Source organism: Candida dubliniensis, chromosome R (genome assembly GCF_000026945.1).
Source record: "Candida dubliniensis CD36 chromosome R, complete sequence".
NCBI classification, from domain to species: Eukaryota; Fungi; Ascomycota; class Pichiomycetes; order Serinales; family Debaryomycetaceae; genus Candida; species Candida dubliniensis.
This window is the reverse complement of record NC_012867.1, coordinates 981,338-995,073: the sequence shown is the minus strand read 5'-3', so window position 1 is coordinate 995,073 and position 13,736 is coordinate 981,338. Positions and strand designations below refer to the sequence as shown.

General features: G+C 35.6%; 10 protein-coding genes across 10 annotated transcripts; 5 read left to right on the top strand and 5 right to left on the bottom strand. All coding sequences in view use genetic code 12, as the record gives it.

The window, feature by feature from the left end:
* Positions 1–77: 77 nt before the first annotated feature.
* CD36_29950 (pyridoxamine 5'-phosphate oxidase, putative) lies at positions 78–887 on the top strand (the record flags this gene model as incomplete). The annotated part of the gene is made up of 1 exon (XM_002421974.1): positions 78–887. The coding sequence occupies one exon, from the start codon at positions 78–80 to the stop codon at positions 885–887; it is 810 nt and encodes a 269-aa protein (XP_002422019.1).
* Positions 888–1,037: 150 nt separating this feature from the next.
* CD36_29940 (mitochondrial ribosomal protein, large subunit, precursor, putative) lies at positions 1,038–1,664 on the bottom strand (the record flags this gene model as incomplete). The annotated part of the gene is made up of 1 exon (XM_002421973.1): positions 1,038–1,664. The coding sequence occupies one exon, from the start codon at positions 1,662–1,664 to the stop codon at positions 1,038–1,040; it is 627 nt and encodes a 208-aa protein (XP_002422018.1).
* A 794-nt stretch (positions 1,665–2,458) lies between these two features.
* CDC10 (cell division control protein 10 homologue) lies at positions 2,459–3,523 on the top strand (the record flags this gene model as incomplete). The annotated part of the gene is made up of 1 exon (XM_002421972.1): positions 2,459–3,523. The coding sequence occupies one exon, from the start codon at positions 2,459–2,461 to the stop codon at positions 3,521–3,523; it is 1,065 nt and encodes a 354-aa protein (XP_002422017.1).
* Positions 3,524–3,796: 273 nt separating this feature from the next.
* CD36_29920 (structure-specific endonuclease, putative) lies at positions 3,797–4,915 on the top strand (the record flags this gene model as incomplete). Its single annotated transcript, XM_002421971.1, has 1 exon — positions 3,797–4,915. The coding sequence occupies one exon, from the start codon at positions 3,797–3,799 to the stop codon at positions 4,913–4,915; it is 1,119 nt and encodes a 372-aa protein (XP_002422016.1).
* A 50-nt stretch (positions 4,916–4,965) lies between these two features.
* CD36_29910 (proteasome component, putative) lies at positions 4,966–5,878 on the bottom strand (the record flags this gene model as incomplete). Its single annotated transcript, XM_002421970.1, has 3 exons — positions 4,966–5,663; positions 5,732–5,751; positions 5,844–5,878. 3 exons carry the CDS (start codon positions 5,876–5,878, stop codon positions 4,966–4,968), a joined length of 753 nt encoding a protein of 250 aa, XP_002422015.1.
* Positions 5,879–6,080: 202 nt separating this feature from the next.
* Positions 6,081–6,494, top strand: CD36_29900 (RNA-processing protein, putative; the record flags this gene model as incomplete). Its single annotated transcript, XM_002421969.1, has 1 exon — positions 6,081–6,494. The coding sequence occupies one exon, from the start codon at positions 6,081–6,083 to the stop codon at positions 6,492–6,494; it is 414 nt and encodes a 137-aa protein (XP_002422014.1).
* CD36_29890 (fumarase, putative) lies at positions 6,491–7,879 on the bottom strand (the record flags this gene model as incomplete). The annotated part of the gene is made up of 1 exon (XM_002421968.1): positions 6,491–7,879. The coding sequence occupies one exon, from the start codon at positions 7,877–7,879 to the stop codon at positions 6,491–6,493; it is 1,389 nt and encodes a 462-aa protein (XP_002422013.1).
* Positions 7,880–8,128: 249 nt separating this feature from the next.
* On the bottom strand, positions 8,129–8,518 carry CD36_29880 (mitochondrial import protein, putative; the record flags this gene model as incomplete). Its single annotated transcript, XM_002421967.1, has 1 exon — positions 8,129–8,518. The coding sequence occupies one exon, from the start codon at positions 8,516–8,518 to the stop codon at positions 8,129–8,131; it is 390 nt and encodes a 129-aa protein (XP_002422012.1).
* A 311-nt stretch (positions 8,519–8,829) lies between these two features.
* CD36_29870 (hexokinase-2, putative) lies at positions 8,830–10,284 on the bottom strand (the record flags this gene model as incomplete). Its single annotated transcript, XM_002421966.1, has 1 exon — positions 8,830–10,284. The coding sequence occupies one exon, from the start codon at positions 10,282–10,284 to the stop codon at positions 8,830–8,832; it is 1,455 nt and encodes a 484-aa protein (XP_002422011.1).
* A 2,137-nt stretch (positions 10,285–12,421) lies between these two features.
* CD36_29850 (oxidoreductase, 20G-Fe(II) oxygenase family, putative) lies at positions 12,422–13,543 on the top strand (the record flags this gene model as incomplete). Its single annotated transcript, XM_002421965.1, has 1 exon — positions 12,422–13,543. The coding sequence occupies one exon, from the start codon at positions 12,422–12,424 to the stop codon at positions 13,541–13,543; it is 1,122 nt and encodes a 373-aa protein (XP_002422010.1).
* Between the last annotated feature and the right edge of the window lie 193 nt (positions 13,544–13,736).

The window sequence follows — 13,736 nt, the reverse complement described above, 5'->3', positions numbered from 1 at the left end:
CACCACCAAATCTTTTTTTTTTTTTTCCTTCTGGAATATTTCCTTCGTTTTTTTTTTTTTTTAATTTAAACAAATTTATGTTCAAGCAAGTTGCTTCCAAAAGTCGTATACCAATTGAAAACAGTATATCATCAATAAGAAGAATGACCCTTAACTCAACCAATGCAGTTCCGGACACTAGACGCGAAGACCCGGAAACTACCACCCAAGAGCCAATAATTTTTGCACCAGCAACTTATCAATACACAAAAGGACATTTGGGTGACACTGAAGTGGATAGCGATCCTTTAGTCCAATTCAACAAATGGTTTAAAGAAGCTCAAGACAGTTTACCTGCAAATTCAGATATTATTGTCGAGGCCACCAATTTTTCCACGGCAAGATTGCCAAGTGGAAGAGTATCCTCACGTATTGTGTTATTAAAGGAATTGGACAAATATGGGTTTTTAGTCTATTCTAATTGGAATACTTCGAAAAAGGCAAAGGATTATGAACTGAACAAATACGCAAGCTTAACATTTTTCTGGCCACATGTACAAAGACAAGTTAGAGTAGAAGGTGTTATGGAACATGTGACAAGAGAAACTTCAGAAAGATACTTTAATACTCGTCCAAGAGGATCAAAAATTGGAGCATGGGCCAGTCCTCAAAGTTCAGTAGTTCAATCTCGTGACGACTTGGATCAAATCAAAGACAAATACAACGACAAATTCAAGGATTTGCAAGACCACGAGATACCATGTCCAGATTATTGGGGAGGAATAAGAATAGAACCTTTAGAGGTTGAATTTTGGCAGGGTGGTTTAAGTAGATTGCATGATCGTATCACATACAGAAGAGAAAAGAAGGAGGACCCTAATTGGGAGATTTTTAGACTTGCCCCATAGACTATGCGTGCCCAAACACGCTTTTGTTTTTGATTTTGATTTAAAGTTTCCATGTTTTATTTTTATATACATTAATTAGAAAGTTTGTATATTTACAAGTTCAAATATTTTTCCAAATAACAGAATCTAAAAAGTAAAAGCACACACTTCTTACTCGAGTTCAACCATTACTTTACCCTTTTTGGGGTGTACTTTGTGATGTCTTACTTGAGTGCTGTTATATGGCATTGGTTTTTCTCTTTTTGGCACCCATTCTTTAGCCTTTAATTGCCGTTCATGCTCAGTTTCAAATTTACCAGGATATATAACTCTTTCATCCAATGGATTTAAATCACTTTGTGGGTTGACGGTGTCTTTGATTATTCCATTCTTTCTCTTTAAACTCTTCAAAAATGTCTTAATCTCGGCAAAGCAATTCATGCACATGAAGTGGGAACGTTTAACACTTCCACAGGCAGAACACCTTACAATATTATTTATTGGATGGACTTGTTTATTACCTGGAGCATACAACTTCTTTCTTCTTCTTGCTCTAGATAATTTCTTTTTTGGCACAGCTTTCAAAATTGTACCATTATCTATCATAAATGGGGCCTCACCTCCTGATTCTTCAATCTTTTCCTTCAATTCTTGTAATCTTTCATCGGTTGTAGTTTGATTACCAAGTCGGTTTTGCAACCCAAGACGTATAGTTATTGAAGGTAAACGAGGAAAAACACCCCATAATGCTTCTTGAATTGATGTAACAGTCCCAAATCTTAAAGCTAACGACATCATAGACTGGTGAAAAGGTAGTTATTGTTGAGCAGATTAGATAGAGTTAAAATTTTTCTTCCTCTTTTTTCACTCACTTTTTTTTTTTGGCGACCGATTGGAAGAGATCACTTAGGGTAGTGTACATTGTTCAATCAATTGTGTGGTTTTTGGCAACCACCACCGATTCCTAATAAAAAGCAGATAACTTATGATCTCAGAGCAGATTAAATCATCATGTTGTCAACTATAAGTTGATGCTATTGATCTTTTTTTGTTTATTGATAATGTTGTTAGTTCCTAGATAAGGAGGGTAAAAACAAATATTTTGTCTGCAATTCCTTCATATACTGAAACTCTTTGCAACTCTTAGCCATTAGATAAGTCACTTTAGCGTACTTCCATTACTTTGGGTTTGATTGATTTATCAGCTCTCTCGAATTATACATTATTCATGATAGTGGTGGTGATGATGTAGGATAACAGAATGTTCAATGTACGTGAAAGTCGTGCACCAATCAATCCACACACCTTTCTTTAACCTTTCTTTTATGGTAGTTTTCGATTTCACCGCGTAGTACAAATAAATGACAACAAACAAAAATAAAAAAAACCCTCACACATTAACACACAACACATAATATTTACTTTGTTTTTTTTGTTTTTTTTTTACTTTACACGAACAACAAAAAATTTGAATTCTGAACTTTTCGTTTCATTCATTCATTCATTCGTTTGTTGTTGTTTTTTTTTTTTTTTTTCTTTAATTGATTGATTTCGACTAATTTCAACACAAGTGTTCTTATAAGCCAAACATCATGTCTATCGAAGAGCCTAGCACACAGCACATTGCTCAACCTCAAAAATATGTTGGTTTCGATACCATCACTACCCAAATTGAAAATAGATTGTTGAAAAGAGGATTTCAATTCAACATTATGGTTGTTGGTAGATCAGGTTTAGGTAAAAGTACTTTAGTCAATACTTTGTTTTCATCCAAGTTAACTACATCTCAGGGTAGAAAACTGCCAAGTGAACCTATTGAAAAAACAACCGAAATCAAAGTTGCTTCCCATTCATTATTAGAAAATAATGTAAGATTGAATATTAATGTTATTGACACACCAGGGTTTGGCGACCAAATAAATAACGAAAAATGCTGGGAACCATTAGTCAAATATGTAAAAGAACAACATTCCCAATATTTGAGAAAGGAATTGACTGCTCAAAGAGACAAGTTTTTGGCAGACACCAGAGTTCATTGTATATTGTATTTTATTCCACCAAACGGACAAAAATTGAAACAATTGGACGTCCAAGCATTAAAGAAATTGAGCGAGATTGCCAACGTTGTTCCTATTATTGCTAAATCAGACTCCTTGACTTTGGATGAAAGAAGTGAGTTTAAAAAATTGTTACAACTGGAGTTTATGAAGTATAACTTTAACATATACCCTTACGATAGTGAAGATTTGTACGAAGAAGAAAGACAATTGAATGAAGACATAAAATCCTTGATTCCATTTGCCATTGCTGGATCAGAGTCGGAAATTGAAATCAACGGCGAAATGGTTAGAGGAAGAAAAACTAAATGGGGAGCTATCAATATTGAAGATGTTAGTCAATGTGAATTTGTCTTTTTAAGAGACTTTTTGACTAGAACTCATTTACAGGATTTGATTGAAACTACTGCTTTGACTCATTATGAAACTTTCAGATCCAAACAATTAATTGCTTTGAAGGAAAATGCGTCTAATCCAAATAGACAATCCCAAGTTCAAAAAGATCAAGGGCAAACCTCTCAACAAGACCCGAAAAACGCCACCGGTGTACCAAATGCTCCTATGTTCCAATCAACTACAGGTACAGCTGCTGCTAGATAAATAGATACATAATGTTTGTTATTGATTTAATGTGATTTCACTTTTTTTTTTTGTAATCTTTTCTCCATTTCTTCTTTGTGCGCTTGTTGAAAAATAAAACGCGTATGGATGAAAATGTGTATGGGCGTGTATGGTGAGTGTGTGTATTATTTTTCTTCCACGCTGCATTATGTATTGCTGAGAAATAATTTTTGTTCATTGCTTTTCACGTTTCTTTTTTAAAGAACCACACCATATTCCACTAGATATTATTCATTCTTCTGAAAAGTAACCATGGGTGTTAAAGGGCTCAATCAATTAATTAAGGAACACTCACCCAGTGCATATAAAGAATTCCAATTGAAGAATCTCTTCGGAAGAAAAGTAGCCATAGATGCCTCGATGTGTCTTTATCAATTCTTGATTGCCGTTAGACAATCAGATGGACAACAATTAACCAATGAAGATGGGGAGACCACCTCACATTTGTCTGGTATGTTTTACCGTACTATCAAAATGGTTGAAAATAATATTAAACCAGTGTATGTTTTCGATGGGAAACCACCAGTGTTAAAAGGGGGAGAGTTGGAAAAGAGATTATTGCGTAGAGAAGAGGCACAAAAGCAAAAAACGGCCCTTGGAGATGAAGGAACAGTCGAAGAGGTATTGAAATTTGAAAAGAGATTGGTAAGAGTAACAAGGGAGCAAAATGAAGAAGCTAAAAAATTACTAGAATTGATGGGAATTCCCTGTGTTGATGCTCCTTGTGAAGCGGAAGCGCAATGTGCCGAATTGGCTCGTGGAGGAAAAGTTTATGCTGCTGCCTCAGAAGATATGGATACATTGTGTTATGAACCACCTTTTTTGTTAAGACATTTGACTTTTTCCGAAGCTCGAAAGATGCCTATAGACCAAATTGAATACAAAGATGCCATTGCAGGATTGGACATGACAAAGGAGCAGTTTATCGATTTGTGTATATTACTTGGTTGTGATTATTGTGAATCAATAAAAGGTATTGGACAAGCAACTGCCTTTAAGTTGATCAAAGAACATGGTTCCTTAGATAATATTGTTGAATGGATCAAAAACAATAAAACGAAATACACACTTCCCGAAAACTGGCCATATGACGAAGCAAGACAGTTGTTTATGAATCCAGAGGTGACAAATGCCAATGAGATAAGTTTGAAATGGAAAGAACCAGATGTAGATGGATTAATTGAGTTCATGGTCAGGCAGAAAGGGTTCAGTGAAGACAGAATTAGAAGTGGTGCCGAAAAGCTAAAGAAAGGTTTGAAAGGCGGTGTCCAAGGCAGACTAGATGGATTCTTCAAAGTTGTAAAGAATGACGACAAAAAGAGAAAGGCCGATCCTAAAGAAACAAAGAGTAGTAAAAAGAAAAGAAGATAGTATAGCAAAACTCACTAAAAATTTATATAATGTGTATATTATATTGTATTCTAATCCTTTGATTTTTGCTTTTTCTTCTCTGCTTCAGCAGCTTTTTCAGCTTCAATTGCATCAACATATTTTTTGATTTCGTCAACATCCAATTTTTTTATAACAGCACCAGGTTTCAAAACGGATACTTCAATGTTCTTTGCACCTGTCTGAACCACTTCTAAAAGTGATTTCACAGTTAATTTAATGGTATCTTCCTCACTCAAATCTTCTTCGTAATGTTTTTCTAAAAATTCTTTGACTGTTTTTGATGATCTACCAATAGCATGAGCTTTCCAAGCATTAAAGACACCTGAAGGTTCAGTTTGAAACAATTTTGGAACGTCATCACGAACGTCAAATCCAGCAATCAAGGTGGCAATACCAAACGGTCTTACACCACCCAGTTGTGTATATTTCTGTTGAACACCAGCAACGTATTTGGTCAAGTACTCGACACTTACAGGATCTTCTAACGTCAATTTGTGGGATTGAGCTTCTACTCGTGCCTTGTCGACCAATATTCTGGCATCGGCATTCAAACCAGCAAATGCTAAAAGAATATGGTGATCAACTTTACATATTTTTGATGGAGTAATTCTTGGGTCCTGCAACTTCAATGCAGTTCTCTTTTCACATCCTAACACCACTGTATTTTTCCCTTTAACTCCAACGGCACAAGTACCTCTTTTGACAGCCTCTGAAGCATATTCAACCTCTAAAACAAACTGTTAGTATATACTTTTCCTCGAATCCACCAAGTTTAGTTTGAATTGGGTTACATACGGAAAACATGTCCATCCGGTCTGGTGTGAAAAAGTTAGTAAATTGTATTCCAAAAGGTCAATTGCCAAAGGCTAATCGTAACCTAACATTTCTATAACCTAACTGAACATACGAGAAAATTGATAATGCACTATCGTAGCCACTCATTCTATTAAAATTATTGTTATTGTCGTTGTGATCGATAAAGTCAAAGAATGGTTTTTGCCTTCTTGATTTTTTTTTTCTGGTTAGTGTTTTGCCTTTGGAGAGAAACAAGGAAAAAAAAAAAATGTTGCGTTTCTCTTCCATTCTTTTTTTAATTTTTCAATAATGATATACACCATTTCATATCATTAGTAAACTTATTACCATGGCTAAAGGCAAAGGAAAAGGCAAAGATAAAGGAAAGTCGATCCCCAACCGAGATAATTATGCTAGAATATCACATTTATATCAGATTAGTAACCAATTTTATTTAGCACACCCTGAATACCAAGCTTTATCAAGGGGATATAACAGAAACTTGGATCTAATCGCCAAAAAAACCGTGATCAAGCTATCACCACACATAAAAAGAACATTATGCAAGAAATGCAATACTATGCTCATTCCAGGTTTGACTATGTCGATGTATATTGAGAATTTCTCGAAGGAGAAGTCACAGCAGAACGATGTTTTTATTAATAAGTGTTTAAATTGTGGGAAATGCAAACGATTTCCCGTTGGAAAAGATAGAAACTACATCTTATTTACTGATAAACAGGATGAAAGTATCGAAACCTAATCTTTTGGACCAATCATCTTCTCTGGTCTGACCCATTCGTCAAACTCTTCCGAGGTTAATAATCCTAACTCCAAGCAGGATTCTTTTAGGGTAATACCCTTTTTATGGGCATTCTTAGCTGCCTTTGAAGCATTATCATATCCAATTTTCGGGTTTAAAGCAGTAACTAACATCAAAGATTCATTCAACACCTTATCAATCTTTTCCTTGTTGGCTTTAATACTTTCAACACAGTGCAATCTGAATGACTGACAAGCATCACCTAACAATCTAATAGAATTTAATAAGTTATATGCCATCACTGGTTTGAATACATTCAATTCAAATTGACCCAGAGCTCCTGAAAAGGTGATTGTAGTATTGTTCCCCATTACTTGTGCACAAACCATAGTCATGGCTTCACACTGGGTTGGATTAACTTTTCCAGGCATAATCAGACTTCCTGGTTCATTTTCGGGTAAAGATAATTCGCCATAACCACATCTTGGACCAGAACCCAAGTATCTGATATCATTAGCAATTTTGTATAATGAAACAGCCAAAGTGTTCAAAGCACCCGAAGTTTCAACAATGGCATCATGTGCAGCTAATGCTTCAAACTTGTTTGGAGCAGTGTGGTATTGCGACCCAGTTAAATTAGATATTTCCTCAGCAATTTTAACATCAAACCCCTTCTTGGTGTTTAAACCTGTTCCTACAGCAGTACCACCTTGTGCTAAATTCGATAATCTTGGCAAAGTCAGCTTAATCCTTTCAATCCCAAAGGTCAATTGTTGAACGTAACCAGAAAACTCTTGACCTAATGTCAATGGAGTAGCATCTTGCAAATGAGTTCTACCGATTTTAATGATGTCACTAAATTCTTTTGATTTGGCTTCAAAGGCATCTCTCAAGGCAATCAATTTTGGTAATAACTGTTGTTCAACTTCACTTACAGCAGCAATGTGCATGACAGTTGGGAAAGTGTCATTAGATGATTGGGACATATTGCAATGGTCATTTGGATGAACAGGCTTTTTGGAACCTTTTTCTCCACCTAAGATTTCAATTGCACGGTTGGAGATGACCTCATTGGCATTCATGTTCGATTGAGTTCCAGAGCCAGTTTGATAAACCACCAATGGGAAATTGTCATTGAATTTTCCTTCAATTACTTCTGACGCAGCTTCTTGAATGGCAGCTGACAATTTGGGGTCCAAGGAACCCATTTTTTCATTAACGATGGCTGCAGCTTTTTTCAAGGTCCCGAAAGCTTTAATAATTGGAATTGGCATTTTAGTATCACCAATCTCGAAATTACCCAAAGATCTTTGGGTTTGAGCACCCCAATATTTATCAGCCGGCACTGAGATTTCGCCAAAAGCATCAGATTCAATACGTGACATGTTTCAATTAAGTTAAAGAGGCTCTGATGGGAGAAGGAGAGAGAAAAAAAAAAAAATCAATTAAGAAAACGTTTTTGATTTGACTTCGGAGTTTTAGTCTTTTTTTTTTTTCTTCCGGTTTTTATAGGACCGAGATTTTTCCTATTACCCCGGGAGTTAAGCTACAAAGAAGAAGCCTATCCTTCAATGTGGGTTTGTAATGTAAATTTCGACACCTATTTATTCTTATGAACGAAAATATATGCATTTCTACAAATACTTTGAGCTAGATTCACTCTTTTTCTGCACCATTCTTCTTGGTGGCTCGACTCTTGCACCAATCCAATTGTAACGGAAACCAATTTCATGTGCCAATATCTCACCAAAACCCAACATCATACCATTAATGAATGGTAAAACCAAATTAATGGCAGCTTTCTTTAGTATTCCAAAAATATCAATGGCATATGATGGCTGCTCCTCTAAGGATCTACTTTCTTCGATTAACCGCTCTGTGTTTATTATATCAGCGTTGAGAATCACTTCATCAGGTGATAGTTGCTCTTCTAAAACTACCAAATCATTTGATTCGGTTAATTCATCTACAAGCAATGAATTTGAAGAATTTAACGTGCCAGGATTTATATATTCTTGTGACATTGGTGGTATGTAACTGAATGCTTTGAGCTTTATCTTGGATTTGCCTAGTGGTATATAAGTAAAAGAAGGATAAAAATCAGGAGAAGAAAATGTGAGCTGAAACAGTTACCAAATAAAAAATATCACACACTTTACACGACTTTTTTTCAGTTTTGCCAACACCAAAGCATACCTTCGCCCAGCAGCAACTACGACATGCTAAAATTTTATCTTTATTCTTTTTTCATTTTTGTCAATACAGTCATGATACACATTACAAAACATAAAACATATCTAAACTAAAATCCAGAGTTTAAACAGTGTACTTTTATCTAAGCCTCTAACAAACCAACGGATTTTCCTTCTCTCAATCTCTTTTCTGTCAAAGCAGCAATAATAGCAGCACCAACACCACTACCATCTTCGGCTGGAACAATGATGATTGGATCCTTAATATCTGCTGGCCATTCATAGATGTCTCTTAAAGCTTGAGCAGTTCTTTCTTTGAATCCTGGGTACTTGTTGTACACTGAACCGTCAGCAGCACAATGAGCAGTTTCATAACCTCTCTTTTGACAAATGGCAGCAATACCACAAACAGAGAATCTAGCAGATCTTTCACCAATCAATTCAGCCAAACGACGAATGATCTTTCTTTCTGGTTCTGTGGTTTCAATACCTAATTTTTCTCTAAACAAGTCTGCGACATCAGACAAGTTTTCAAATGGATCTTCTTCGATTCTTGATGGGTAGGAAGCATCCATAACATATGGGATCTTCAATTTGTCAATGTTTTGACCTTTAAAGATCAATTTCTTCTCTTCAGCAAATTCTAATAAAATCAATCTCAAAACTTCTCCCAAATAGTAACCAGAGATCATCTTTTCGAAAGTTTGTTGACCTGGTCTTGGTGACTCCTCGTCAATTTGAACATCATATTTAGTTCTTGGTAAGATATACTTTTCATTATCAAATGAACCGTATTCACAGTTGATGGCCATTGGTGATTCTGGTGGAATATCTGCTGGACATTTACCTTCCAATTTAGGAATATCCTTGACAACATCGAAATAAGCACCATTGACACCAGTACCGAAAATCAAACCCATCTTAGCTTCTGGGTCAGTATACATGGAAGCGACTAATGTACCAGTGGTATCGTTAATCAATGCAACAACATTAATTGGCACGCCAACTTTCTTAATGGCTTTTTGCAACATTGGGACAACATCTTTTCCTTCAATTCCATCAATGGCCCAACCTTTAGTCCATCTTTGCAAAATACCTTCATTGATACGGCTTTGGGAAGCTGGGTAACTGAATGTGAAACCCAATGGCAATGGTTCAGTGCAGCCGTCTGGGTAGATTTCATCAACAAAATCTTTCAAACATTTAGCAATAAAATCCCACAATTCGTCCAGGGTGGCAGTTCTCATGTGAGGTGGCAAAGCAAATTTGGATTGAGTAGTGTCAAAATCTCTATTACCGCCTAATTTTACCAAGACAACTCTCAAGTTGGTTCCACCCAAGTCAATGGCAATATAAGAACCAGTTTCCTTACCAGTTGGGAAATCCATGACCCAACCAGGAATCATAGGAATGTTACCACCAGCTTTTGATAAACCACGGTCTAATTCTGAGATGAAATGTTTGACAATGGCTCTTAATGTGTCTGCAGAAATAGTAAATTGCTCTTGAATTGGTTTAAGAGCGTCTAATAATTGAGGAGAAACATCAGTGAAAGTTCCCTTTCTTTTCTGAGCAGGTTTTGGACCGAGATGCACCATTGTTTGAAATATATATCAGTAGTAAGTAATATAAAGTTAAAGTGATTGACTGTGAAAGAATAGAGAAGAGAGAGAGAAAGAAAAAAAAGAAAACAGTGTAAAACTATAAATCAGGAATACAACCTGCAATTTATATTCCAGAACTTTTTTTTTTCATCTTTTTAATTTTTTTTTTTCGTCATTCAACGATCAGGAGGATCACCGATCTCTGACCATAGTAGTCCGGAGGAATTGTCGTGCAAATTTCAAGTGTTGGTGGGTTGCGTAAGCTACAAGAAAAGTTTTTTTTCAGTTACAAAAATGGAAAAACATCACCCCATGGTCTAAAATTATTCCGAGAATTAATACGTTTGTTTCGAAAAACATGTTACCTGCTGATTTCAAAAATGCAGCTGAGCATCAGGATATTCCCATGGGGCCAGAGAAAATACTAGTGCCTATCCTTTTTTTTTTATACGGGGAAGGAGGAGTTATAGTGTGGGATAATCGGAAAAAAGAATACGGAACAATTTTTGTGGAATTTTTATGTTGTTTTATTTATTTGTTGTCTTTCTTTTTAGTTGGGGGAGACAGGAGGGGTAGAGTTTCTTTTAAAAGATACAAGTCTGTAGATTTGGTTGTAAGCGATGTTGAGTTTCTTTTTTACTAGAAGTTCCCCTTGATAGATGAGGGCGTTGAGGATACATTGGGATACAGATGGTTGCGTCTGATTTCCTAGCCGTCTCTGGATTATTTTCTCTAGCTGAAGAAGAAAAATACCACTCAACAAATTGTAGTATTGTTAAGTTACACAATAAACACAAGAGCCTTGTGGAGGATATTTAGTTATTCCGAAAATCTGGTGTCACAAGTTTCTCCTATTTTTCAGCAACTAAGACAATTCTTCCTGGCGTGATCTTAGAATTTGGCATGTTCTTGGTGTGGTTTTGTTATGGGCCTCATTGAACAAAGAGCCCATGGTTGTAGATAATGCCGTATAAAAACAATATTTGTCGACAAAATCACTCTGGTGTTTTACTTTCTACCCATTCTTTTTTTGAATTAGTAGACAGTTATTTTATTCCTACTTGGCACTATACGATATCAACATGGCTATTGTTGATATTTTTCAAGCTACGTGTTACAGTGATCCACCATTTGAATAGATACCTCGGCTAAGGAGTTTCTTTGTTTCTTCAATTTATTAATCAATAGTGGAGAGGTTGCGATTTTCTAAATTATGCAAATCAAAAAATAAACTTTAGATGGTAGCAATTCTCCAGAAGTTTTAGAATTTTATCTCTTTTTGGATATAAACTGGAACTCTGGTTAGACAAAGACCGTTGCATAATCGTTAAAACTTGTCAGTTGGTGTAGTCAGGAACACTCTTGGTATTTGCACTACTTTTTTTCGTAAAGTTCTTACCAATCATTTATTAATTAATTGTCCACTAGATAGTTGTCATTTCAATAAAGAATGTCAATACAACCAACTTATCAGGGTATATATTAAATCAGTAGCATACACTTTCCCTTCTTCCATGTAAGTTTGCTGATTAAGAACTACAACAATTTGCTTTAGAAGATTTTATACCCGGAACTGTAATCTTTTTCACATTATTGTTGCGAAATCATACCAAAATTAAGCAATATAAAAAAACAAGTCTTACGACAAAAAAACAGAAAAGTAAAGTTGTATTGCACGCTTCACAAAATCAGTTTTTAGTTCTTCTGAGTACAACAATACAATAAACATTTCTTCTTGTCCAATCAAAACAAAGATCGACTGAGATCTTGATAACGATTATACTCTTTTTCACGTGCCAGCTACAAATATATTAAATGATTCAACAATTGAGGTAAGAAACCCCTTCAATATTGGTGAGATTATACACCTTACCGAATCATTGAGTTCTGATTTTATTTTCTTTCTCGATCAAGTGATATTATGTATGGAGATGTAGGTGTTTACTTTATTTCAAAAAAAAAAAAAACTGTGGCACACTAAGAAAAATTAGTCAGCTGGTACAAAACCCAAAAAAACGAAGACAACAAACTTTCATCTCCACCAATATATAAATAGTTATTTTAACCTTAATACCCAATTTTGTTGCTATTATATCCTTTCATTTTACCTCTTTATCTTACAAGAACAACCATGTCATTCCAAGAAATCCCTGTAATTGATTTGCAAGAGGCTTTTGATCCAACCACCAAATCGAAGTTTTTGGAAGAGGTACGGGATGCGATAATCAATGTGGGGTTTTTGTTATTGAAAAACTATGAATCCCTAGGACCCACAGAGGAAGACTTGAATGCAATCAAGCAGCAAGCTCTTGAGTTTTTTGCATTACCAGAGAAGGAGAAACTTCATTGTGAGATGCTCAATAGCCCCCATTTTTTGGGTTACACCAGATTAGCCAATGAAATAACTGCATCACACACTGATTGGAGAGAACAAATAGATCTTGCCACCGAATTACCAGCACCAAAAGAGGGTGAGCCATTGTACAAGAACATTGAAGGACCTAACTTATGGCCCAATCCTGAAGTCATTCCTAAATTTAGACCTACTATTGAGAATTTTATAGAAAAGATGACTGCGTTGAGCAATGCCTTTAAAGATTTAGTCGCAGAATCTATTGGAGTTGATCCCAAGGCGTTGAGTAGATATTTCAAAGAGAACCAGCAGTGTAAAATGAAATTAATTGCCTATCCAGACGTTTCAGAGCTAGATGGCACAAAATCCGCCGCTTTAGATGATACTCCAGAAACTAACCAAGGTGTTGGACCTCACAGAGACTCCGATTTGATAACTTATATCTATCAAGCTACTGAGCATCAGAACTCCTTGCAAGTTCAAAATTTCCAAGGTCATTGGATAACGGTTCCTAATATTCCAGGTCACTTGGTTGTTAACAATGGACAAACATTGCAGGCTATAACTGGTGGTGTGGCCAAAGCCACAATCCATCGTGTTTTAGTTCCTGAAAAAGGAACGGGGACAAGAATCTCAATTCCGTTTTTCCAAACCATTGATTTGGACAGTTCAAAGGGTGTTGTAGATAACTTGCCACAAGAAGTGATTGATTTGAAAAATGAACGAGACAAAAAAATAAAAGATTGGGGTGTTGATACTGGATTCCAATTTGAGCCTGATGTGAGTAAAGAGCCAATTGGCCATGCTGTCTTTAGAAACAGAATCAAATCTCATCAAGACGTTGCCAAGAAATGGTATCCTGAGGTATTAAAATCTGTTTTACAAGAATATACATATTAGAGATGCTAATATAATGTTATTTTTTGCAACAATTGATGTTGAGGTTATAGCTTGTTATTTCTTTTACTTTGTTTATATATTCGATAATTTATGTATTTATGTTTCTTTTTAGAAATTGAATACTTTCACTTTGAAAAAAACTAGTCTGTTAAGCTTGAAACTAATTCAGGGACAGGTATGTGTAACAAGTAAT